The sequence below is a fragment of the Netta rufina genome (assembly GCF_964035555.1).
Source record: "Netta rufina genome assembly, chromosome: 11".
NCBI classification, from domain to species: domain Eukaryota; kingdom Metazoa; phylum Chordata; class Aves; order Anseriformes; family Anatidae; genus Netta; species Netta rufina.
The window spans coordinates 12169951-12196515 of record NC_140134.1 but is presented as its reverse complement, the minus strand read 5'-3'; the positions used below and the strand labels follow the sequence as shown (position 1 = coordinate 12196515).

Genomic DNA, 26565 nt, shown 5'->3' with positions numbered 1-26565 from the left:
GTTCCTCAACCGTCTACCCTCTTTCAAAACCTTTCCCAGACTCAGCAGATCTTTCCCACATTACTCATTATCGTTTCCCTCCAATATTTTGTTTAGCGAACTTTGACAATGAATCTGTTGAGACAGCAACAAGCTCCTGCTCCAACTTCTGCCTTCACACTGCGAGGGCCACCAGCCTCTTCCAAGGATGGAAAGGTGCAGGGGTACTGACACTTCTCAAGAGAGAAAGAGGAAGGGGAGGAGAACAGGAGAAGTATAATCCCTAGGGAAAAATCACAGGTGGGAAGAGGATTTGCACCCAACAGAATGAGAATCCACACCATATATTTTACATTTAAATTAATATTTTAGACATCTGGGATAAGTAGCCATGGCTATCATTTGCTACTGTCCTACCTTCTTTTCCTATACAGAGAAAAGGATGCTGTCGTGATGTGGGAAAAAAAAAAAAAAAGAAAAAAGGCCTAGCAGGGAAGATGCAGAACTGCAGAACATTAAATATTACATGCAATCATGGTGTTAAAAAAGATTCCATACTTAAGCAGCTTTTCTTTTTTTTCCTTTCTTCTTAAATTTCTTACGTCTTTGTAGGAGGAGATAAAGATTGAAGGGAGTGACTCTTAGCAGTCCAAGACACCTGTGGCCTTACATGCAGCTGGGCTCAAAACAGCTTTAGCTCTTCTCTGTTTTTTATCAGAAGATTAGCAGTGTTATAAAAGTAGATTTGATATATATAAATTTATAAGTATATCTATTTTATATGGAAAAATAAATGCGTATTAGGAACGCCTAGGGTTTTTACCTTTCTTCTCTCAGTATTTTTAAACATTATTAAGCTCTCACCTTGGACTTTGTGATATGAATCCCAGTTCTGGAAGTTGCTTTCTGCTTTGTCAAGAGTCCCCACTGTTTATGAGTAAGTATTTCTGTACTGCATTTCTTAAAACTGAGGTCTTTGTACGGACATTATTTTAACGCTGCAATAGTTTAAACTTGAATAGGAGCTCTGCAGATCCTCCAGAATATAGAGAAGAGCAATTTAATGCCAAATGCTGGCTAAAACCACACCTTGAAGCAAGCTTTCACAGGCATAAGAAGCTAGTTATTGAAATCTGAGGTATATAAACCACATGTAATTATGTCAATTGCTCCACGCAATATTATTATTAATAAGTAATGATCAAAGCTGAGGACAAGGAACACTAATTCGTAACACAACACCAGTTCTCAAAATTTTAAGAAAAATACTGATTTTTTTTTTTTTGATCTTAAAGTACGTAGTTTCACTCTAAGGATTTCTGTTTATTCTTCAGCAGTGAAAGTGTCCTCAGTAGAGCACAGGTACATCTATACTACTTGCACAAAGGAGGATCTATATTATTAAAACATACTTGGAACTTTTCATCTGGTAAAACTAGATCTTCTCCAGAAGCACTCCTGTACTCTAATTAATACTTATCACAAGAGATTTTATACAGAACCTGCTAATTACAGAGTCTTGTTTTCAGCCAAGGGGCAGGGCAGGCAGAGGAAAAAACAAAAAGAACAGAGAAATACAGAGACATTTCCCATAGACGGGTGAAGATCACATGAAAAAACCTGGGAGAACTGATGCACTTTATTTACAGGGAATGTACTGTCAACTATTAGCTAACACTCCTGTGATGACCAAAAGGAGAAGGAAGATGACGTGAGGACACCGCTAAGACAAGGAAGTAATTCTTAAGGGTAATTACTGCAACTAATTTGTCAGCTAAAGATTAAGTTAAAATAAGAGATCAAGTCTGTAGTCAATGGTAAGAAAAAACTACATAGAATTAATCTATTATAAAAAATTCCTCGCTCTTATTAAAGCTTTTTAATTCTCTCTACAGAACACAACCACACCTTTTAACCTCTGCTTATAGCAACTGGACAGCTTCTGTTAATCACAGTGATGTTAGTCTGTTTTGCCAGTGTGTTTTAGAAAGGGGACCTTCATGATGGCTACAGGCAACATGGGTCAGCTCTCATACAGGGAGCTCTGTAGCACTGCTGTTCAAAAAAAAAAAAAATCAAACAAAACAAAAAAAAAAACCCACAATGTATAAACTAGTTTGTAGGGAACTATAACCCCCACACCCCCTCAAAACATAAAGGTCAGATATTAGCAGAAAGCCTAAGTGGTATAAACCAATGCACTGCTTTTCATCTCTTCACTTTCTTTACTTTTAACCTTGCATCTCGAAAAAACAACTTAGCTTTCCATATTCTCTCCCATGCCTTTCAAACCTCTCCAACTTAACAAAATTTAAGTCTTGCAAGAAAAATGTTAATACAGTTAGTATTACCCCAGAACAACCTTCACTATCTTTTCCTACAGATAAAAGTTACCCTTGAAGTTTTACCCGATTAAGACTTGTAGCAACCAATGTTGGCAGGATCTCATCTGCACAAGAAACAAAACTTGTCTTTCACTTTTTGGAAGATATACCACAGAAACTACCCATTCTTGGCCCTGAAGTACCTGATGACATTTTAGCTGTAGAAGGAGAAGCAAAGTACCTTAACTCTGGTTGCACTGATTTCTCACTAGACAAAATTCACAGCGTATTTCCATACTTCTGAAAGAACTTCAAGAAACAGAACACACGGATCTGATTCAGTAAGCTAGAAGAGATATATTAACCCTGGGGTCATGGTTAAAGGAAGTACTTTAAACTACTTCCAATAAATAAGTCCTTTCAAAAGTTTCGTAAGGGCTGAAACAATTATAATTGACATTTGAAACAAAATGCATACGAGTATTTGCTGAACTACTAACTACAGAGAACATACCTGACTACTGGACTTCCAACTTCTGGAAGGATCTGAATGCCAAAATAACCCCACAGCCTTTCAAAGCAGGTAGAAATTTTCCCAAGACCTTCTTAGGCATTAGTTATTTTTGCTTCAACAATAGCATTAGCACTCCAAAGTATCAATAATATAAATAATTTAAGTATCCCTGCCTAAGATTTGTGGAACTCTTTATGTTATCTTTAGTGAAATTCATGATGGATACTTCTGGTAAGTCTCTTTGTAGAATGAAACATTTAACACAAAGTTAACTAAGTTCATGTTTGTTTTTATATAACAGGTTACAAATGAAAAGAAGCAAAGTACAGCACGAGATCAGGTCTCAAAAAAAAAAAAAACACCACATACTGCAATGCCTTATCAAGCTATTCTGAAATTCTCCAAGTTTATCCAACAACTTTGGCCTGAATTATTTTCCTGACGAACACAAAAGATCTATACAGATCTTAAAAAAAACTTGCATGATTCAACAAACAAAAATTTGACATAACTAAATGTACTAGTATGGCTGACAATCACAAACTTGTTCACATACAGAAGGATTCCAACTTATTCTTTCTCCTCATTTATAGCATTTCATACTGTTGAAGGATCCTAAATTATAGAATACTTGTTAAAAAAATAAGTTTAAACTTACCCCAAATATAGACTGTTGAATCTGCAATACTACATACCAACCTAGAAGTGCTGCTGACTACTTTTTTTTTTTTTTAATAAAGCAGAACAGCTGACCTGGATTTAAAACAAAAGTCTTATTACAGACTATTACTTTTGTGGAAGGTTGATAATACAGATTTCATCTACTGATTGCATAAACCTTGTTTTCAAATTGAGAAGTTACATCCACTTCTATGGCATCTTGTATTCCAACTTTCAAATCTTTGCTTATACCATATTAGAGTTCAATAAATGCAATAGTTTTTAAAGGAAAAGATCTCCCAATTTTATTTGTCCTTTATTTAAAAATAAAAGACTTTCCTTACTGCCTCCAATTTTCCAAAAGGTTGAGGTTTCTATTTGGGCAAGGAACAATAATGGAAAGTCTCAGCAAACCTGAAAACAAGAAAATACAACAGAAAGCCTCTGCAGCATGAATACTCATGCCAGTGCTACCATAGAGCAGTCCTATCAGTCTAGGCCTCTTACAACCAAGAAAATAAATTTTAAAACATCTGCATAAAGACATTTTGTACTCAAGAACATCCCTTAGCTCGTCTATTCAAGGAAACATCCACAAATAAGTTGCTACTTTTTATGTAACTACTTACACTGCACACACACTGTATGATTTACAAGAGAATCTCTTATCTAAGAAACCCACTCCATTGGTCAAACGTGGTGTGTCTTGGGACTGAGCTGTGATCCCTGCCCAGCTAACACCTACTAGAGCACTCAGCTCCTGTAGCTACAGCTTAAAGGCAGAAAATCCATACAAACCTTTGTCTTACCACTTTTGTGCTCCATGGCTGAATAAAAACAAAGAAAGCCAAGCAACTAGGACAAACATGGTATCAAAATAAGTTAATGCATATCAAATAGTTTAGAATTCATAAAACTTCTTGTGGGAAGAAGTGATGCAAACAAAATCTGTGCTTGATCTCACTGCAAAGATTTCCAGCAAGGGCTTCCAGCCCTTACAGCAGTGAGAAGAGCACTGGACTTGTTCTCATCACAGGTTAACTGAACAATACTGAAAACGCGCAGTCCAGGATAAGCCAGGAACAAAGCCCGCGTATGGGGTGGAGATATCGGAAAGGCAGTTATGCATACATATCCCAAAGAAAATATCTAACGTTTTGTATTGAAAAATCCTAAGAGAGTACAACTCATTTCCTCAAGGAAACGTTTAACCGCCTGCAGTCTTCAGAACTCCTTTAGCTAACATTAAGTGTGTAAGCAGATGAGAGGAGAAAAGAAAAAAGATAGGCAACTTGATGCCATGTATTTGCTAGCATTCATTTTAAACTCTTGGCTCCAGCAAACCAGACATTTAATTCACTTGCTTTCCTTTCAATTTAAAATTATATACCTCTGTAATTACTGTTTGCTTTGTTTTGCCTTTTTTAAAGGAGGGGGGAAGAATACAAAACATTTAGTGAGCTAGCATTAAAAACTATATATAAAGACTGCTGAAGAATAACAGCACTGCCTCTTCACAGAATATGCAATGCACGCAAAAATGCTTCAAAATTTGTTGAATCAATTATTAGAATATCACTAAGTCTTACCAATTGTTCTAGTAACTGGGGGATATGTGCAGTACCAGAAAAATAATACACCTAAAGAGCGTCATAATGCCAGTCATATTTATACAGAGTGCTTTGGTATATCCCCATGGAAAATGAAATACAAAATGTCACCCTGAACAATGAAGGATAATGTATTAACCTAAAACTGTTGTTTAATATTGTAGAAATGTTTTTTTTTTTTTTTTTTTGCAAGGGCATTTTGCCTGCAGTCCAGGGTTATTTTATTATCACTTTGAAACAACTACTAGCCTCATCTACAAGAAAAAGTTATTTATCTTCCTCACACACACACATGCTGGGACACCTTCTGCCAGCAAACCTGAATGGCCCAGACACAGACAGATCCCATCGCGCACACAGTGTCTCGGCTGTGCTGAAGATCCTGTTCTGAGCAGAACAGTTCACCTGGCTGAACTCCACTCCTAAGAAACTGAACACCTCTAGTTTTCTAGGTTGAAATGTTTCTCCAGTGAAGATATCACTAGAAAATACTGTGCTCAACAGTAAAAACAAAAACACACAATATTTTTACTTAAGAAAAAAAAAAAGTTGAGGAAGCAAGGAGGAAAAAGGGCACTCAAAGAACATCATCTGCCGATCCTACTGCACAGCACATTCAGAAACAGACCTCAACTGAGCCAGCAAGCACAGATAGGAATCTTCGTATCAATGGCTCCCTTAGTGCTGAAAACAGATCTTCAACAATCCTATTCTTTATTAAACAGTTCAGGAGATTTGCTCTGAACAGTTTTCACAGCAATCCAGGTCTCTAACAGAGTGGCTATTGTTTTGCCAAGTTCTTCTCTGACGTAACACGGTCACCACTCAACTCACCAAATCCGTCTGCAGTTTTGGATGCAAAGAATACTTTGTCAAAAGGGATTTTTTCAGCACTCCCTCAAACTTGATGAAAATGATTCCGATGTACTATTTAGAGAATGGGCAGCTCCTGTGGGAGTTTCTCCACCAAGCAAATCACACAGCATAAAATAGAGTTGGTTATACTTGGTAGACTCATTCAAGTCAGGCAACCATAAGTTCATACACAGAACTTAACACTCTGAAGCTCTTATTTTTAATCCTGATACACCAGAATAAAACCCACAGATCTTGTATTCTTGGGACATTTTTACTAAGTTCAGACTCGATTCATTTTATCCACATTATGGGGGGAAGATATTTTCTACCTGCAGAAGAGATCTTGCAATGGGCAACTCAGAGCAAATGCAAACCAAAGTATCCTATACGTGGGAGGAGAAGAGGGAAGGGGCAGATGCTCTATATTGCTTTTTGTGTCCCAGCTTTAATCAACAGAAATTTGGAATTTTGTTAAGAAAACAGAAGAAGGTAAAACAGTTTCGCTGTTGTAAACCAGAGTAAGTAAATTGATTTCAATGTAGTTTACATTTCGAATCCTCAATACTAATGAAATATCAAGAAAAAAAAAATCAGCTCTACTGAAGAATCTAAAATTGGTTTTCTATAGACTTCCAGACCAAACACATTTCAATGTATTCCACAAAAAAAATCAAAAGTTTATATCAAAGCTATGATGTAGAAGCAACAAACCAGGAATTAGCCCACTGAGTTTTCAAAGGAGATAAAAGGAATTCTTCACTCCCCAAAATTTAAAACCTTCATTTCTGATGAGAGTCTTGAAACAGAAGGATAGAAAGAGAGCACGTGGTAATAACCACACTGAAATATAGATACAGCTTTTCACCCAGCATTTTTAACTTTAATAGTCACTTCACTTTGTTCAAATGAGAGATTCTAAAATACACAGAGTCAAAGTACATACCTTCTTCAAAACCTATTTTTAAGGATTTCCAGTCACTAATATAAACCAACCCCAAATGTCTTACATTTTTAAAGACACAGCCTACTTTTCCTTCCTCACCTACAGCGATAAAATGGCATACTTTGCATCGTCTTCACTTCTCTCAGCACTGATTTATCTGCAGCTTATTGCTGTTCTAATCTATCTTACTGCTTGCAGATTGCAAGCCTACACACATTCTTAAATAAGACCAGTAGGAAGGTAAAGTTAAGTCAGCCTACTTCACAACATGGCAAAGAAGTGATGCCAAGTGGGTCAACTCATTTCATCAAGGATGGCCATTCTTCCTGCAGGGCCCAGTGGGCCATACTGGGCATGTCTGCTGAGATCCTTGCGTATCCTGGTTCACCAAATTTACTGCATGAGATTTACTGCTTAGCTCAGTTCATACTTCACCTTTCTGGCAAGTGCTGGGCTTACTTACCTCGCATATGTCACACAGGATGTATGAACAGGCAATCCTATGAACTCTTTTTTTTTTTTTTTTTTTTTTTTTTTTTCCAGGAATAAGGCTTAGAGCAAGTTATCACAGGTAAAACAATCAGCACAGCCTGGATCTGTTGGCTGTCCTCCCCGAGCGATTTCCAGTTCCTTCCCCATCACGCGGGGAGTACAAATCACAGATTTGAAAAAGGAGTTAACAGTGGTCACCTCAGGAAATACAGTGCTAGGAAAAGGTTCCTGCCACCAGCCAAATAATTAATCCTACCTTCAATTTTCTTCTTAATTACTCCCAGATGAAAAAAAAAAAAAGCTCAGCTCTGGCTGCCGCTATTCATAGACAGCATACAGGCTGCGAGTTCACCTCACCTAATGCAAAGATACATTTCAACTTTATTTGAGCTGCAGATTCAAAGGAAGTCCTCCCTTTCTGGTTCATGAAGTACATGAACGTCTGATTAATGCATTTTATGCTAAAGCATGTCAGAGCTACGAAAGCAAACTGGAATTGTACATGTTGTTGGTCTTGCTCTACAACTTCTTAGCCTGTTCCATTGACATATCTGACATATTTTTAATGTCATATGAAGAAAGGTACTTCTCTGTCATCACAGTATGGATTTTGGTGCCTGCTGACCTATGTAGGCTATTATTAACTCACTAGAGCAATGGAAACATCTTATCACTAAGGGATGGTTGACATAGCTGGCCTCAGACAACCCTCTGAATTCCTTAAAAAAAAAAAAAAAAAAAAAAAAAAAAAAAAAAAAAACAGAACAGGAAGCCTTATACTTTAAATTACTACAGATCATTATTTCTCTGAGTAGCATAGGTGAGAGGGAAGAGCAAAATAACACATTAGCCTACATGCAAAATAGGTGACAGAATCAGATCACTGCTAGGGATGATGAAATTTAACATAACTTGCCTTTAGACAGAGTTAAGAAGGAGAACCAATTTATGTTCATAATGAAAACTACCAGCATTAGGAAGGAGGCCTATCAGCAAGAATGCAAAGAACCACCTGAAATAGATCAGGAATTTTGTTTGCTTTACTGGCAAGTACTATTTAAAAGGCACTTTATAGAAGTTACACAAGTCATCTCAGAGCAGAAAAATCATTAATACTAGCCTAGTATTAAAATGGTAGCATTCAACATGATGTCTGAGGGAGACAGGAATTAGTCATACAATCTCTGAACCACTTTGCTTTCTTGGGAAGTGGAACAGATGCATTACTCATGGATAGGACCACGCAGGTGTGACAGGGTAAATTGTCTTTACCCCTGTTCTCTATATTGTACCTGCCTGTACATGTGTGCATGCAAAATATGCCAAAATTTGCTAGCTACACTAGGGGAAGCAACCATTTCAGTCAACTCTCTATGGCAAACAGAGTTGTTAGAGATTAAAATAGAACGGAGAAAGTAGATTGACTGGGGAGAAAGAAAACAAGAATTTGCCACAGAATAGCTCACCTACTATAGAATTATGAAAATTTCACTATTCTTAAATTCAGCTCATTAACAAAGAGCTACAGGTTCAGTTACGCTTTCATTGCCTGTCAGGACAAAGCACTATCATAACAGAGCTAGATAAGCGGGCAATTGCTCAAGAGTGCGCACTGACTGCAGCCCTCATCTCTGGGCCTAAGCAGCGTGACAGCATTCTAGAGACATCCACGGGCCGAAATCCTTATCAGAAGATAAAGTTCCCCACTAAAACTATGTGGGTAGTTTCTGTTTATTCTAGAAAAGTGCAAACAAAAAAAAATTTAACGGGGTTTATTTAGGCAAATGTTAAAGCAGCTAGTTACTGCCTGAAATAATACATAATGCTCATTTAGGCACTTCAAAAATTTCCACCCTCTGCTTCTGAGAGGAACAATCAGTTGTTTGAGCTACTCAGTCTTATTTTGTTGACTTCTCACAAAGGAAGTCTTACATAAAAATCAAGCTCTCCATCACAACCTGATGCTGACTGCTGAAATACTCTTTTAAACCAACTCTCCCATTAGCATTCAGCCATTTTATTATTAGCGGGTTTTAAAAGTCTCAACTACAGTTTTACATCCTTCTCCCTGGGTACTTATTTTTAAGATCATAGTCGGAGCTGTAAAACCTACACAATGCAATGTACTGTGTGAGAGCTTAAAATCATTCATCTTATCTTCAAGTCAATACTCAGGCTGCTGAAGTGCTCCATTTCACTGCAAAAATTACCAAAACCACTACACCACTCCCAATCACACAACCCTTCACATGCACATTGCAGTAGTAATTAGGATATCTGTGCTTTTTTGTAGTTCTTAAGCACAGGCTTAATCTAGCTCTGGTCAGCTCTAATGCAAAAAGTTTCTCTCTAATCCTGCTCTTACCGGGCTGCCTCAGCAAGCCTGAGTCCCCAAGCCGAACACTCAACTCAAAAATACAAAACCCTAATTGAGCACTTGTATGGACTTGAAATGCTGATTCACCAAGTTAGACTGTGTCAACTAAAAAGCGGAATCACCTGTGGGGACAAAAAAACTTTTTTCCTCCAGTAGGGAAAACTAAATGCATCCCAAGAAGAATTTGGAATGTAGACAGACATCCACTCCAAATGACTGCTCACTAACTGAAGGGACACTGAAGCAGTGCAGGTAGCTCCCCAGGATGTAGTTTACCATCTTAACCCTCTCACTTGTTTTTTGTTAGATGCACAGCGATAAAGTTATCCTCTACTTGAGCAGATGGAAGAAACTACAGTTTTTCCAGCTCTCCCACCAAATGTTGATGCAGAAGAGCAGGCTACCCAAAGAACCAAGCTACCTGCAACGTAACTATGTTAAGCATTGCAAATCTAAATAATCACACACAAATTACAAATATGATTTTTAGAGTATATTCTGAAAAGCAAGTAGCCTTTTTTTTTTTTTTCAGGTGGTAGGGGGAAGGAAAATAAATGATATGGAAAAGATCAGAATACCACTTCCACTTCATAAATGTTTTCTGTTTAGTTTCTTTTTTTTCCAACATACTGGCTTCCAGTAAAACTCACCAATGTTGAGGGGCACGTGGCACAAAGCCATACCTATGCTGTCACATACTACACTGAGCTCCTTGCTGGCTGACTGAGGGAAAGGAGTGAAGGCAGACCAGAGTTCTAGAAAAACAGAAGCAAGAGTAAGTAAGTGGAAGTCCTGGCAACAGCAAAACCAAGATACATAGGAAAAAATCTTTGTTTTAACAGATGCAATTCCTAAAATTATACAGCAAAGGCTCAGTCAGAGAGGACAAGCAGAGCAAGTCACCACTCTGCTCTCCCACCCTTTCCCCAGACACGTGCCACTGCCCCTCACACCAGCAGTCACATACTGGTCCTTCGGAGAACTGATTTGTCTCCTAAACCAGCAATGTTATTTCCAGGAAAACAATGAGTAGCTTTGACATCAGAATGAAATGATTCAGATGCAAAAACTAAGGCAGGGGAAAGGACCACATGGCCATGATCAGGGTGGGAACAAGGGAATTAGGACAGCCCCTTTGGCAGCAGTAAACTACTGGGCTAGCAAACAGCACGAGCTGATCTAAGCGTACTGTCAAGATAAAACAAAATAATCCCCCAAAGCACACGTACTCGAGGCATCCAAGAAAAGATCACAAACCTGTCATTCAAAAAGGCTTTCTTTTTAAGCAACGGCATGCTGATGTTCAGGAAGGAAAGGTAGCTAAGATGGTGTTTACTTCTTGGAGAGCTGCCAACAAAGCAAGAACGTATTGCCTAAGGTCACGCGTTAGGTGAGCAGATATCCCGCGTTTGAGAATAGCTTTCATTCTGATCTGGCACTGAAGACTTTCTTTTCTTAACTCATTGTATAATTAAAACCCAACTAACTAATACATTAATTAATCACAAAAGATTTTTCTTGTCCTACATACAAGCTCTTTATATGTGTCAGAAAAACTGTGAAAAATCCAGTAATGACACCCAGGAGAATAGTCAAAAAGACTAACTTTAACTTAGCAATGTTAATTTTTGTAGGTTCTCTCTGCAAAAAGAAGCAAAGAGCTGCTCTGAATCCCCCTCAGTCTCAGCTCAGCAAGCCCAGGGAGACTCAGTGCCTCATCAGCTTCTGTGAATAATCCTCCCCCTCTCTTCAAAGTCTACCTGTATCCTCCTGCAGATTGCCTGTCTGAATGTGATCCAAAAACATTTTTCTACAAATGAAAACAGGATTTTTCTTGAAGGCACAAGTTGTCTTGTATATTTCCTACACCAGGAAGGAAACCCAGCTGTTTGTATCGTGTAGTCCAGCAAGGTGCTATGACTATATTCACACCAAACACTTCTCATAGTCCACACAACAGCAAGCACAACCACGCTGACGCATCCAAACAACGACTCGTTTGTTAGCAGCAGAACAGTCACCTGTAACACTAGCTTGGGGCCGAAACTGGGACAAGAATGATTAGTGTTTTCTGTCCTATTTCCCTATATAACCAACCTAACAACACCACATCGTTCTATTAGTGCATCTGAAACAATTACAAAGAATTTCGCAGTGAAGAGTCCCCAGGTTCTACACACAGAGGTAGAAACGATGAAGAAAACTGCATGCAGACAAACTGTTTTTCCTATAGCTTGAAAACTCCAAAGGATTTTTCTGCATAAGAGTTTCATAAAAGAAAGAAAAAGTCAGGCAAATTGCTCAATGAAGCAAAGGCATAAATCCTCATCAAAAGCATTTCTGAAGTTGGAACAAATTAAAAGGACAAAGGTTAGTTAGGGGATACTTCACTTTTCAATGCCTCTGGCTGCAAGGCCAGTTTAGGAGGTTAATGTCCATCCCAGGCCGCACAACTTTGCTTAGTGCCTCTCACACAGGCCAAGGTACGTGCCAGAAGGGCTGCCACATGGACTAGTGCACAGCGTAACCCCACAAACATTGTCAGCAGCACAGTTAAGAAGCCAGTAAACTACAGCTTGTGAAATTGGGAACAAACCTCTTCCAACTCGTTGAACATCCATCCAGAGGCATCACAACACCAGACAAGTCTAAGTTCCTTGAAAGTTGTCTAGGATATTTGTCAGCTTTGGTATCAGTGATTTACTCCTTCCCTAGCATGAGATTACTACTATGAGCAGGAATTCCTCCAAAATAAATCACAAGCTTTTTGGGCTGAGACTCACCCCCAGCTAGAAAGGTTTCCAGTGCTTTCAGTTACATGTTGTTTTTTTTTTTTTTTAAATTTGCTGTGGAAACTACCATTTGGACAGCACTGCAGTCGGGGAACCGACAACAAACTGGCAATACTCTGTAATTTAAAACCTCGTTAACTGCATCCTCTTTTGTAGATTAACTAATTTTTATAATTGAAGAGAAAGTCGATTAACAGTTCTGCAATTACACAACTGGTATTTTTAGGCTCCAATCATGTCTCACTTAAGCACATAACAACCTACTCAGGTGATTGAAGTTATGCCCAACTACGCATTTGCATGATCACAGCAGCCACTGGGACAGGCTTTGAAAGGAAGCTGAGCATTTTCAGACCGGCTCTAGCCACAAACTACTATACTGGATTGAGCTTACTACACAAAGCTAATTAGACATGCAGTTTTAATTACGCGGTACATCAACATGACCGCCTTTGAACTTGGTCACACGGCTGCCGTGCTGAGCTTTATCGAACACAGCAGAATGCAGCTCCGCTCTCTCCTACCCCAAATGAATTGGTTCAACTTTTTCAGAAAGTTAAACAGGGATGGGAATAGCCCTAAGAAAAACAAGTAAATAGCATGTTAAGATCATGAAGAAAAAAAAAAATCTAGAAATATTTTTTTTTTATGAGACAGGTTACCAGCAGTGGACCATTTGCCAATAGAATAAACTTGATGGGAGGGGGAGGAGGAGTCATACCCATCTCGATGGGGGCTCAGTTCACAAAGAAAAACTACAGCACAGTGGATCTGTGAAAAAAGGTTACTTTACTCATATTTGATAGAATGCGTTCAAAAAGCAAGGTAAAGAAAAACGTCCTCTCTAAACCAGAATGTAGATACATAACTATGCCAGCATAGCTACCACATGACTACAGTACAATTAGACAAGGTCTGCAGTGCAATTTGGTTTGTATTTTGAAGAGGCTACAGAACCTGACTCGTGATGGCACAGCTCCATCCATGGCAGCACACAAGGCTGTAACATTTAGAAAACACTCATGAAGAGTAAGTGACACACTGACTAATCGGACACTTACTAATGTGATGGCACAGATCAACTCTCAAACATCTCAGAGCAAGCTTCCGCAGCAAATTCACAGCTGATGTCAAGTTTGGGGTGTCACGTCCCATTTTTCTAAGACTCTGAACACGATCCAACTGTCTCATACCAACACTAGCATTTATGCAGTCACGTGGAGAGCCGATTCAGGGAAATGACCAGCAAAACAATTAATCCTCAAAGGAAGAAAAAAAAAAAGGAAGTGATTAGATTACATTTTTATTCATTCAGATCCTTGAAACAGCTGAGCAACTGAGCGGAGTGAAGCACAAAGGGAGGGGTGCAAGGGTGACAGCCTAGGCTTAGCTGGGGTTATACTGGGCTACAACCACACCTTTCAGATGACTTTTGACAGATCTGGGAGTGGCTATTAAAGATGTTATGGTCCTGACCATCAACTTTGCTCGTATCTGAAGTTATTACCCTGTAACACACATCCACACCTCGGGTACTCTAAGTCAGCCTTGGGAAATAAACTGTCAACGAAGTGAGTAATCATGGAAAGACCTGGACTGTTAACTTATACTACTTCTAAAGGTGCCCTGAGTCTATAAATTCTTAGGCAGTTAAGTGCTTCTGAAATAAAGCATTCCTAACAGATCAACTAAAAACTCATTTACAGAAGGGATAAGTTTAAATGTTAAAAATTTAGTTTGTCATGTCTGCATTTCATAAAAATTGGTTAGCATTTTTGCAGTATTAAGATTAGGAGGAGGAAAATTCAGCAGATACTAGGATTAAGAACTGTCAAACATGGACATCCAACACAGTGGACTATGAAGTGAAAACACTGTTTCTGTTCTTAGCAAAGGTGACAAGAATCAAGTAGATAAGATTAAGAAAATAAGCACCTGTCTACAGAGAGAGAAGTGGGAACGATGCATGAAACAAAGGCTAGTATCCAATTGCAACAGCCATTGTGTTACGACTGACTAAGCTGTAACCCACACTTTCCCAAGCCTTGAAGCTTACAGAGTTATGTTATGGTGAAAGACAGAATTAGATTAAATTAATTTATAGCTGTAACTGAGAAAGTATTCTCAATCAGGAATGTACTGGTGCACAAGGGAGTATGTATATTGTAGTACCACTGCCCAGGCTGCCAAAGACCTTGAAACAACTCCAAAGATGTCAAATCCAGAGAGGGGCCTCCCCTGCCTTACACACACACTCACATCCACGAGTGCCAGCCACATCAAGGGGTTTCTGCAACCCAGGGCTTCTGCAGCCTGCGGCACCAGCGCCGGGTTAACGATGACTTCGGAGCTCTGGGACCCGCAGCCCCGGGGCCCTGCCAGCTGCCATCAGGACCCCGGTCACCCCTGCTGCAAGACAAGCTCGGGTGCAAGGTGTTTTTCCTTTAGGGAGGAAGAAAAGCAAGAAAGCAAGAAAAGAGGAGGTAACCCATATGATGGAGGATGCATCAAAGTCACATATCTGGGAACTCTTCCAGCTGTTGGAAGAGATTAAAAGGAGCTTCAATGTCACTCAGCAGCTGCAGGGTAGCTGGGAGCTCCTTTGTCATTTCCAAAGTTCAGTGTTCAGAATAGTCAATTCTTGTTTAGTTGGCCAACATGTTTTAACTGAGTTCAGATCTTTCAGAAAATACATCCAAGAACTGTTAAGAATACATTTTAGAACTGTTAATCCCACATCTGAGCATGTTTTACATCGGGTTCAAATGTCACTCTCAAAAGAAGGGAGACAACTTCAAAAGAAGACAAGCAGTAGTGCTGGCTTAGAGATAAGAAATGGCTCTTGAGGAAGAGCTTCAAAAACAATTCCATATTTCCCCTCTAAACCAAACATGCCACTGAGCATATCTTTTCTAGGTCTGTTACTTTTATAGTTTGCTTCAAAGTGTGAAGTCCTGAGTTGCTATTATACGTGTTAGCAGTGAGTCTAGACATTGATAAAATTCACAAGTGTAATTTTCAGACGTAGACAAAGTACATGCATACATCTACCCGTACTCTTTGTATATATTAGTCAATTGCCAAATCACTCTTTGCAAAACATATTATGTGCATTTGAACAAAATAAATACTGTTAATAATGTTAAATAACCCGTAACTTTGATCTGACTTTACTGAAACAATTTTTAAGGAAATGATGTGCATTATTTCAGTATTTGTTTTGGAAAAAAAAAAAAAAAAATCCCAGAATTAAGGTTTAATCCAAACCCACCACCTCAGCAACATCTGAATTTTCTTCTAGGTAAGGGGGAAAATGCCTAACTTGGTTTATAGGTGCAATCAGTTCTAACGTGCTATCTGGTTGTTACCATACTTTCCATTCTCCTCAGCAATCAACGACTTCATTTGTCTTACAGACTTTTCCTGCAACGTCCTCATATCATATGTTGTCAAAGCACTTTTCACATTTAAGTATTCTAGTCCTTGAATATGACAGCTTTTTGGAAATATCAGCACCACAGTCAGCAACACAGCTAGCGTTCTACCTGGATCTCCCATACATTTAAAACACTTTTTCCCCCCATGTCTTGGGAAGCAAGAAAAGGATACTGTTACAGGTAACTGAACAGTGCTTACTGATCAGTTTCTGTCTTGATTTTCTTTTTCATTATCCCATCAGGCGTGCACTGCCCTCTCCTTGGAAAGAACAGAGAGGCAAGAAATTTCCTCTGCTTGCCTAACAGCTATTAGACAACCTGCATCTCCTACTGCTGTGCATGAATTAGAGCAGCTGGGGAAAACAAACAAAAATTCGAGCAGCACTGTGGCTCCAGCAAAGCTGCTAATTAAAGAAAGTAGCTTGCACCCCTGCTTCAAACAGCTTGCATCCACTTTACACATTAGTCAAAATATAGGTGTAAAGAAGGCTGGGAAACAAACAAACCAAACCCATAACCCTACCATTCGTCAAACAAACAAACAGGCTACCCTCAATCAGTGCAACAGCTGGGATGAAGTTCAGTCTCCGAACCGCCACTGCCAGGCCTGTGGCCCCATCCAGAGAGATGAGAGGTTTGAAGTTCCAGGAGGAGCTACCAGGAGGTTGCAGCCTGCCTCTTGTCCCGCACCACAGCTCCGATTCCCACCTAATCCCATGGTGAGCCACATCAGGGAGCCAGGATGGCTGATACACAGGTATGGGGGGAATTACTTTTTTTTTTTTTTGCTCTTTTGTCAGGTAAACTTCGTATTGTTTTAAATACAAATACATCTACAATTTAAGTGAAAGAAAAGCTGAGCTTAGTGTAATAAAAATAACAGAATCCAAGAATTAGATAGATCAATGTCAAGATAGGTTGGATCATGACATATTAACATGACGCCATTACCTGCACACTCTAATTATCTGAGCAAAAAAGATAGGATTAAGCCAAGTGAACTCTTCCCTTTTAACTTTCATTAGAGGGGAAAAGGGAAAATGACCTTTAATCAAGAGAGTAACATTTACTCTGACTTCGTTATTACTTTCTGATGATCAGTCAAGCTATTAAAAAAGCATGCCTTTACTTAAACACACAAATTCAGAAAAAAGCGATATTACAAGATCAATGGTACTATAGTTGCTTCCAAACAGAGACAACCTTAAATGAAGAAACAACTTCAAGACAAAACACCAAGAGCGTTTTCTCTGCCAGTGTTTGAAATTTGAATGTCAGTAGAAAAGAATCTTCAGAATCCTGTAATAAAGAGCTGCTATTTCTATTCCTCTGCTCTCCAACTGGTTTAGCAAAAGAAGAAACAAAAAATCCACCTTAATGTAATCTGTTATGTTAGCTGGAGGATGAAGCTCAGCAAGTAATTTTTCCCCTTCTTTCCCTATCCCTAAATCAATTGAACAAGTCCAGAGATCTCTCCTAAGCACAAATGAACAGCACAATCCAATTGCTAAATTCTGCATAGAAATCATGCTCCTTTAAAGACTGCAAAAGCAACTGACCAGGAAAAAGCAGAGTAACAAGATCGCAGAGCATACAATGGAGGAGAAAGAATGTGGGGCCAGGGAATGTGAAGAAAGTAACAAACTCCTTTAGAGTTTGTGCACAGGTCAGGCAGTCCCACCCACTAGTTTCTGGGCTAATTGTGGAGCATACAAATCCGTTTGTCAAGAGCCACCACTACTTGACAGTACCGGAGGTAAGAAGCAACGTTATCTTTACTGACCATAAACCTGTCTTATCCAAATACACACGTGGCAGGAGATTATTCAATAATCTATTTGTTGAAAAGCCAGCTGGGATTTCAACCAGCGAGGCAAAAACGCACCAAGTAGCTCTTTTACTTGATGGTTTAAAAACTCCTGGCATCAGTATTTGTGAAGTTTACACAATGCTGAATATTTTGACTGCTTAGGGGGAAAAAATGCAAGAAGGCTAAAGTGGTTTCTAATAAACCAAATGAGACAATCAAGGACTGACTCATCAGATGACAGAAATTGAACCTTTTTTTTTTTTTTTTTTAAGAGAGGTTTGGAAATCAATTATTTAAAATGTCAAGCAGTTCACCTACTCAGTCTCCTTGAGAACGAATTATTCAGATTAGAAACAAGAAACATGACCTCAAAGGTAACAATTCTGGAAAATGTACACGTTATTTTACTGCCTGGTTGCCTTTCAAGAAGTGGAACAAAAAATAGAACTTATGTTACCCCTTTCAGCAAATTAATATGGCACACACTATCACAGCCAAAGTAGACACAGTTAAAAGAAAAGAGATTCCAAAGGAAATAAATGTCTGTTAAAAAAAGAAGTTGAAGATACATTTTTCAGGTTAAGTATATAATTTCATTCTCTTGATTTTTCAGAGCCAAGCCACAATTTCAAAATCCAACCCCAAGCCTTTAAAGTCTGGAACTTTGGGCTTGTTTTGACAAGATGCTGACATTATCAGAAGTTTCGAAGTGTCACTGCTAGTATAACTAGGTATTAAGCTCCTAATTAGGCTAATCAGGGTCTTTCTGGGGAAAAAAAAATCAACTTACTATGCAAAATTCTGTCAAGCACAGAAGTTGTAGACCATAAAAGCATCTCCCTTCCCTTCACACAAACCTTTTGACGAGTCGTCTTCCAGATTTATTTACATCATTACAGGTGTAAAATTGGCAAACCAATATGGTCAAACCCAGCCTAAGTTATGTAAATTCAAAATAACATTGGTTTGTTTAGAAAATACTCCACTGCCATGACTGTCCACAAGAAGCAAACCATTAATAGAAACGGATCTCATGGAGGGACATAAAAGAGAAGCAGGAAAAGTTCTAGGCTCAAAGCAAAACTTCCAGGAAAGGGAGGCACAGCAAACGGTGAAGATAACCATGAAAAAAGGAGAGGAGTTTGGATGCTGAAGTCTATCATCAGCGCAGCAGAGAAAGCAGGGCTGACATGATAACACAGAAAGGTGAAGGCAGCAAGACAATAGCTACAAAAATCATTGAGGGACATGAAAAGGAACAGAAGGTTAAGATACAATAGAGTACATCTATCCAACAGATAACTTGGAGGATGACCTGACAGAATATATGTAAAAATAAGTGATAACTGTTAAAAGTAAGGTTTCATTTCGATGTACCTTCAGATGCTTCTATTTGTATGGCAAGTGAAAATTACCCTTCCAAGAACACAAACAAAAATCGAAGTAAAATACCAGGAAACTTAGGTAGAAATTGTCCAAGAACAGCCTAAACCGTTTCACATGTGCAAATGGTTTTTCCCCCACTTTAAATAGCAAAGTCAAGAATGGCATCATACCAGAAGGTATGAAGGATGATCTAGCAGACACTTATCACCACACGCATTAAAATAAAAAAAAAAAAAAAAGACTGAACTCTCAGAACTGCCACACTGAACAACCCTCTCTTTAGAAAAAATCCTGATTTAATGTTGGACACTATCCAGCAGTTCTTAAAAACTGTGAAATGTCATGGAGCAGCAGGGAAATTTAGTAAAATGGACTTGCATAGAATGTTCTACAACAGGTCGTGTGCCTGAGCTGAATAAAGAGTAATTACAAAATACCACGCGGTATCTGTTATGACAGATTTGAACATTTCTAGGTCATGAGCACTAACACAACAGCAGAACCAAACTCAAAAATAAAAAATCCCTCTGCTGAGAAGAGCAAGTACCAATCAAGTGGAAGACACCAAGTACTGTTCCAAGTAAAAATGGAAGGCTGCTCTTTCAGCTTCTTCCTAAGAGTTTTGGATCTGCAGATTCTAGGAAAAAAAAAAAAAAAAAAAAAAAAACACATTTCTGTACAGTTGACAAATGTAATAAAAAAATGATTCATAGGTGTGAATCCATGTGGTTTTGAACAATACACTGCAAAATAAAACATCACTTTATGTAAAGCTAAATAAAGCGCCTGACTAGAAGTTGGAGCAGCCTGCAGAAATCCAGGGCTTCACACTCCATGCTGAGATTCTCAAAATGATTTGAAAGCGCATTGGTTCACTCTAAAGTCTGTAAAGAATTAATCTTTCGATTAAGAAATAAACTTATAGGGACAAAGAACCGATTAGCAGCCAGGAAAAGAGCTGGAATTAAAACCGTTTCCTTTGCAGAGGTTCATATGCTTCTTTGTAAGGGTTTACACTCCCCGCCGTACACGACAACGGGGAGAAATTTTAAAAATTAAATGGTCGGGAAGACTGAAACGGAGGAATGGCTGCACCCCCAGAGAAGTGGCAGGTCTGCTATACGGATTCCCTTCGCTAAAAACGCCGTGAAGGGTCGAGACAACGCTGAGGGGAGGAACGAAAGGCGGTGTCCCAGCGGAAAGGGCAGCCGCGGTGCCGGCTGTGTGGAGGAAAAGGGGCGAGGGGGGGAGGCCGGGCCGGGCTGAGGGCAGCAGCAGGGCGGCGCTGCCTCGCCCCGCGGGCACCTCACGAGGAGCCCCGGAGGCGGCGGGAGGCTCGGCCCGGCGAACGGGGGACCCCGAGGGAGGGCGAGGCCGGGAGGTGCCCGCCCAGCGAGGGGCCGGGGGAGCTGGGGCCGGGGCAGGACCCTCACCATTCTCCTCAGGGCCGGGCTGGGTCTCGGCGCCGACTCTGGCTCCCCTCGCGCCGGGCGGCTCCCGCTCGTGGTTCGGCGTCGGCGGTGGCGGGGCCTGTCTCCATCTATCGGGGCTGAGCTCGGCGGCTGCGGGGGGCTGAGCGGAGAGGAGCCGGGCGAGGACGACGCTCCCGAGCCGGAGGGGAGAGGGGGGCGAGGGGGACGGCGCTGCCTCGGCTCCGCACCGGGACCCAGCGCTGGCGGCGGCCTTGGCCCGGCGGCTCTTTCTCATAATTGTGCGACTCGGCCGGCGGAGAGCCGCGGCGCTGCCGCGTCAGCGCGCACCGCCCCCGGGAGGAGGGGGCCGCCGGGGCGCTGCCCCTGCTCACGGCCGCCCTCGGGGCGGGACGGGAGGGGACGGGACTGGTGGGGGCGCCCAGGCCTCCCCGGTGTGCTGAGGGAAGGGGAGGCCGGAACGGCGGCGGGGGCCGCTCGCGAGGCATCGCCAGCGCCACGTTAGGAACCAACCAGGCTGACCGGAGGCGCGCTTCCAAGGGAGGAGGAGTGCTGCTCCAGAAAGCCAGGCACCTTTTTAAGCCTTTTTTTTATTTTATTTTAAAATAAATAAATAAATAAATGCAAACCTGCCCGCGTTAGAATCTGTCTTTTAAACTTCAACGCCTCTTGTGACTCAGGCTGAGGAGGGCGCCTTTTGGCGGGAAGAGGCGGGCTGCACCGGGCCCAGCCCGGGTTACTGAAAAAAAAAATCTACAATAATTCCCCAGAGCCATTTCATCATTGATCTTTCACCACAAATCTCTCTTCTGAAATCATGTCTGATACCACCTTTCACCACCATTTACTTTATTTAGGACATAGTTATTTAATGCTGTTTTCTTTCACACTTAAACCTGGGTCAAAGGTCCTGACACCATTTCTGCAATACTGTAGCCTCACCTAAGAGTTCATTTCATACACGCTCAAGCAGAAGGCACAAATTTGTTTAAAGTACCATGGCACTTGGATTTTCAGTGTCAGAACTTACTTGCCCCTGCTGTGGTGATTTTATGCTGAATCTGGCCTTCCTCATCTCCTCTTGCTGGCAAAAAGTCGGCATTAACTCTGCATAGCATTTGGTTAAGGGGATAGAAGTGCAAGCCTGCGCTCACACCTGAGCCATCGGTTGTCGTCACGGGTCACCAAGCTCTGCCCACGCTCACAGCCCAAAACCAGTCAGCCTCAGCGTGACAGAAACTGTCGCTGAGAGTCTCAGCTTCAGCACCCTGCAGATTTACTAGACCAGCTCAAATGATTAGAGGAGGACGACCTAAATCAAACCAAGCATTAACAAAAGCAGCAGAACTGGAAGCTAGATGGCAGCTGTTGTCAGCTTTACTTGTGGTCTGTTTGATGGATGCACCCATACGGGTACATTCCTATCAATGCAATTCAACATCAACAACAATGGAGCAACCGTGCCAAACTTTTTACACATACACACATGAAACTGAATAACAAAATTTAACCTGATATGAACCAAATACTATGAAATACAAGTTTTAATATATAATAATGAAATTAATCTAAACTGAAGATATAAAGAAATTAAACATCCTTGCATTATCAGCCATTTAACAGGGTAAGTCTGGCAGTAAATTCCATCAGCAGAACCCATTTGCTGCAAACAATAGGTGCAAATTTGAGAAAACCCTCACAACCAGAGGCATTCAGCTCCACCTTACGGTGTTGCTGCAGGGGAGTTCCTAATGCTTGCTTTTAGTTAACCTCAGAAGAATTCGTGGTATCTTACACAGGTATGAAGATTAGGCTCCTAGGACTCTTAATTTTCCTGGAATAGGAAAATTAAGTGTTTCCAAGGGACAATTCAGGACACTTAACTTAGTTCTGAATACAAATTTTCACAAAAACAGGTTAAATTTACTCTTACTGGAGAAGAAATCCAAAACCTGCTGATCTGCAGCCACTTGTTCCCACCCAGATTCCCATGTGCCAGTGCTTGTCCTCCTTACCAAGCTGCAACAGGAGCAGCAGTGAAAGCCCAGCAAGATTTGCTGGAGGTGGTTCAAAAACTTTCCAAAGGAAAGCAAATGGGGGACTTATGAGTTCTTCAGCTAACACTGTGAAGCTCTTCTGATAATCTGCCACAATCCTGCTTCTTCCCTTCCTCTTTTTTCCTAATTAATTTAAACCTCTTTGTAACTCAAATGCAATTTATGAGCAAGTTCTTTAATGACTAGGTCCTCCCTACAGACATACTGGACTACACTGACTTGCTTTTCATGGTTATCACATTGGCCTCTAGGTTTAATATTTGTAAATTCAAGAGCTAGAAGGAGCAAGGAAATTCAGAAAAAGTATCTGGAGGCCAGCCTGGACACAATGTGAGACTTCTCTTGTACAAGCTGTTGTTTTAGGAGAACATGCATGAGGTGAGGAATTTTCCATGCCTTTTTTTCCTGTTGGTCCTGCAAAACTGAAAAGAGATTGACATAAAATTGTTTGAGAGTTAAACTGCTTGTGATAAGCTCAGATGGAGAGACAGCACATTGTTTCACTGGAACAGTTCATGAAGAAAAAGGGAAAATGAGTCATCAACATCCTCTCTGCCTCACTGTCTGGCAAAGAGTATCAGCCTTCAGAAAGAACGTTGTGAAGGGGGGCAGGACATAGCACTACAGTGAAATAAATCTCTGTGACCTGGAACTGATGGCACATGGCATAAGGAAGTCACCTTACATCCTTGTATTACGTTGTTCAATCATACGGAACATGACGTGATTTGACCCTAAGCTAGCAGCGTTAGTCATCCGGGAGGAGTGAATTATGGCACATTCAGATGTTCAGTCTTGTTTTCATCACTGAACCTCAACCTCAGAGGGCTAAGCAATAGGATAAATATTTGATATATACTTGTGACCCTAAGTGTTACCTTCCAACCACACTAACAGTCAGCCTAGAATCCCCCTAATATCCTCTTCCAAATGAAGAGTTGACAGCTATGAATTAGAAGGCAACAATGAAGCATTATTTCAAATTAATCATATTCAAAGACATTTAACCTGAAACTATCTTCTGTTATCTAAAATAGCATATAACTGCTTTAAACAAAACTGTGGTTTTGCTATGTGGTTCCTGTGTCTACTTTGTATACCTCTAAGCAAAGTATTAATCTGTCACTGACACTTTATGTTCGGCAATTATCTGTTAAGTAATCATCACCAGAACTAGTAAAATTTGCATTAAACCAGCTGTAACTTGATCTCACTGCAATAAGCGCTAAAGGATAAGAAAATTTCTTTAAGGAAACCCTTATCTCAATATTGCAATATCCAGTAGCCAGAAGAAGCTGTTTGAAAGCTCTTTCACCGTCAAGTAGATGAACTGAGTTGTGCACAGAAAGAAAAAGATTAAAATACTTCTTTTCTCACAGAGAGGAATGCTATGAGTAACCATGAAATAAAAGAAATTGGTTTTGATTTTTTTTTTGACTCATAAGGTTTCCCAGAGATGCAACCTACTACTCTGCAGCTGCTCTTTTAAATATGCACTGGGATTCATATAGTTAAATCAGATGTAAATGCCAACTGATAAGGAGATCTAGTTAATATCCTACTCATGGTCAAACAGATTCTGTGCAGAAACATTATTCCCCCCATACTGAAGTCACCTATGGCAGAAAAGCAGTATTATTGTTCCATTTTTCTTTAAGAACGGTGAATCTCCCCAAACCCATATTTAGTCTTTCCCCCCCAGGTTTGTCTGCTTCTCATACATCTAGGTAAACCAACTGTCTACGTATAGCTAAGGTGACAACACACCAGTTTATATTCTGACCGTTCCTCTTCTGTGAGCATGAAGACACTTCCTTTATCAACATTAAAGATTGTCAAGTAAGGCAAAAAAAAAAGTGTATGATGACCCAGAATAATGGGATCTGCAAGTCCTCCCTGTTATCTGTGAAGGAGTTTTCTAGTACCAGAGTTACTGATGCTTTTGTGAAAACATTTTGCCCAATACCTCTCAGATAATTCACCAAATAACATTGCAAACGTCGAACTTCTTGGGGATACAAAATGGGATGAATGAGAAGTAAGTTATCATTATTAATCATGCGACTTAGGAAATATAACCTAACAGAAGGAACATTGTTTCTGTTGAAGACAGAGAAGATAAAACTCTAAAAGCATGTAACTGCACAGTTTTAAAACTGTTTAGAAATTGTAATCACTTTGTTGGTATGTGTTATACTCAAGAGTTACACAACGTCTTCTCAGGAGGTTCCATAGTTTCATTAATCCTTTTGCAGTATACCAAAGATCCTAAAATCCTGTTTTAAAAGTAATGAGTTTGAACAACGTGTAAGCTTTTACATCTGAGAAGATATGTATTTCCTCAAAGGAACAAGTACTTTAGCTGCAAACATTCAAGAAACAGGTCATAAAAATCTACTGAAATTTCAAGACGCATCTGGAAAAAAATTAGTATGCAAAATTAACTTTTTACAAAATCAAAAAACAAATTATCCCCTGTAACTGATTTAGGTTCCAATTTCACAAGCAATTTATGTATGATTTAAGTCACAGTAACAGAACTGCTCATGTATTAAAAAATGGCAAAACAGTGTTGAGATCTTTCTGTGCAAAGGGAGTAATTATAAGGAGCACGGAGATAGCATGTCTTTAGACAGTAAAGAGCTCTGACAGGGTATCACCCAAAGGCCACCTGTGCAGTTCTCTTACATTTTAAGAGATCACCCATCACAAAAGCATGAGGGTGTTTTCCACATATCTAGTGTGTTAACTCCAGAGCATTATTTCACTTTCAAAGTCAGCCATTTACTTTGCAATGCAGATGCAAGCAAAGCTATGTGAGGCTATTTAGTTTTACAGTGCCTCCCCATTTTTTCTGGGACTGGCAAAGTATCGCCAACACTAGGAAAGGATTGCAGAGTGGTTTTTCTGATGGCAATGCAGAGGGCCCCATGACCTACCACTCCAAGCTCAGAGTGCAGAACCAGTAACTCAACTTCAGCTTCATGGCTTGTCACATCCAAATTAGGCAAATGAGGGTGTGGGTTATCCAGTTTAGAAATCTGCATTAAAGATATTCCATATTAATAGGAAGACATATTCACACTGATTAGCTAATTAAGGTTGAGTACATATTGCAGTTCTGAGCAAGTGATTCTTCCGTATACACGTTCCAGAATTATAAAGAAAGACACATTACCCAACCCGTCATCCCAAGTACAATACAGACATACCCTGTATTTATGGATATATTACTTACCGCTTCGAATACACTCGGAGTTTAACCAACACAGGCTGAAGTCTTGCACAGAACTGCCAAGGGTGTGCCTCCAAACATCTCTATTTACATGTGTAAAATCAGTAGCTGCCAGGAACAGTATGGGGACAATTGCACCACAATGGCTGACCCTTTGAAAGATTTTTATCAGTGCCTAACCTTTAAAAAAATAACTGAAGCAAGTTTATGTCAGTTTTGCTCCTTGTAAACTCCCTCTCCCCTCCATAACTTCTATCGGATTTGCAAAGCTTCTCCATGAAAAATCGTTTCTGATACAATCTTCTGGCTCTCAAATTCTTATCTTGAGTTTTAACTTGTTAGCAGCTGAGATGGAGCATGGAGGATATGCAGTGAGATAGTCTTTGTGTAGAGATGCTCCAGGTGAGCAAGAAGCAAAGGTGCAGCAGCTCCTTCCATGCTTGTGCTGCCCAACCCAGCAGGGGAAAGCAGCAGCAGCCACAGCCAGAGGTGCTGCTTCTATGTGAGGTTGGGCAGCAGCAGTACACAATGCCAGCATAATATAAGTCTAAACAACTGTTTTTGCAGAAACAGATGGCCAGACAAACCAACTGCTCATTGAATTTTAGAAATTGAAGATGTTTACAAGTTCACAGGTATCCCTACGGAGCACTGTTTCTTA

The 26565-nt window shown here is 40.1% G+C and overlaps 1 protein-coding gene across 2 annotated transcripts in view; it reads right to left on the bottom strand.

The window, feature by feature from the left end:
- The window catches only part of TRPM7 (transient receptor potential cation channel subfamily M member 7), a 54142-nt gene extending 33438 nt beyond the window's left edge, over positions 1-20704 (bottom strand). For both annotated transcript variants that reach the window (XM_084293457.1, XM_084293458.1), the window contains exon 1: positions 20616-20704. In XM_084293457.1, coding sequence (XP_084149583.1) covers positions 20616-20618 — 3 coding nt within the window. In that variant the 5' untranslated portion in view covers positions 20619-20704. The remainder of the gene's footprint in view (positions 1-20615) is intronic.
- Positions 20705-26565: the final 5861 nt, after the last annotated feature.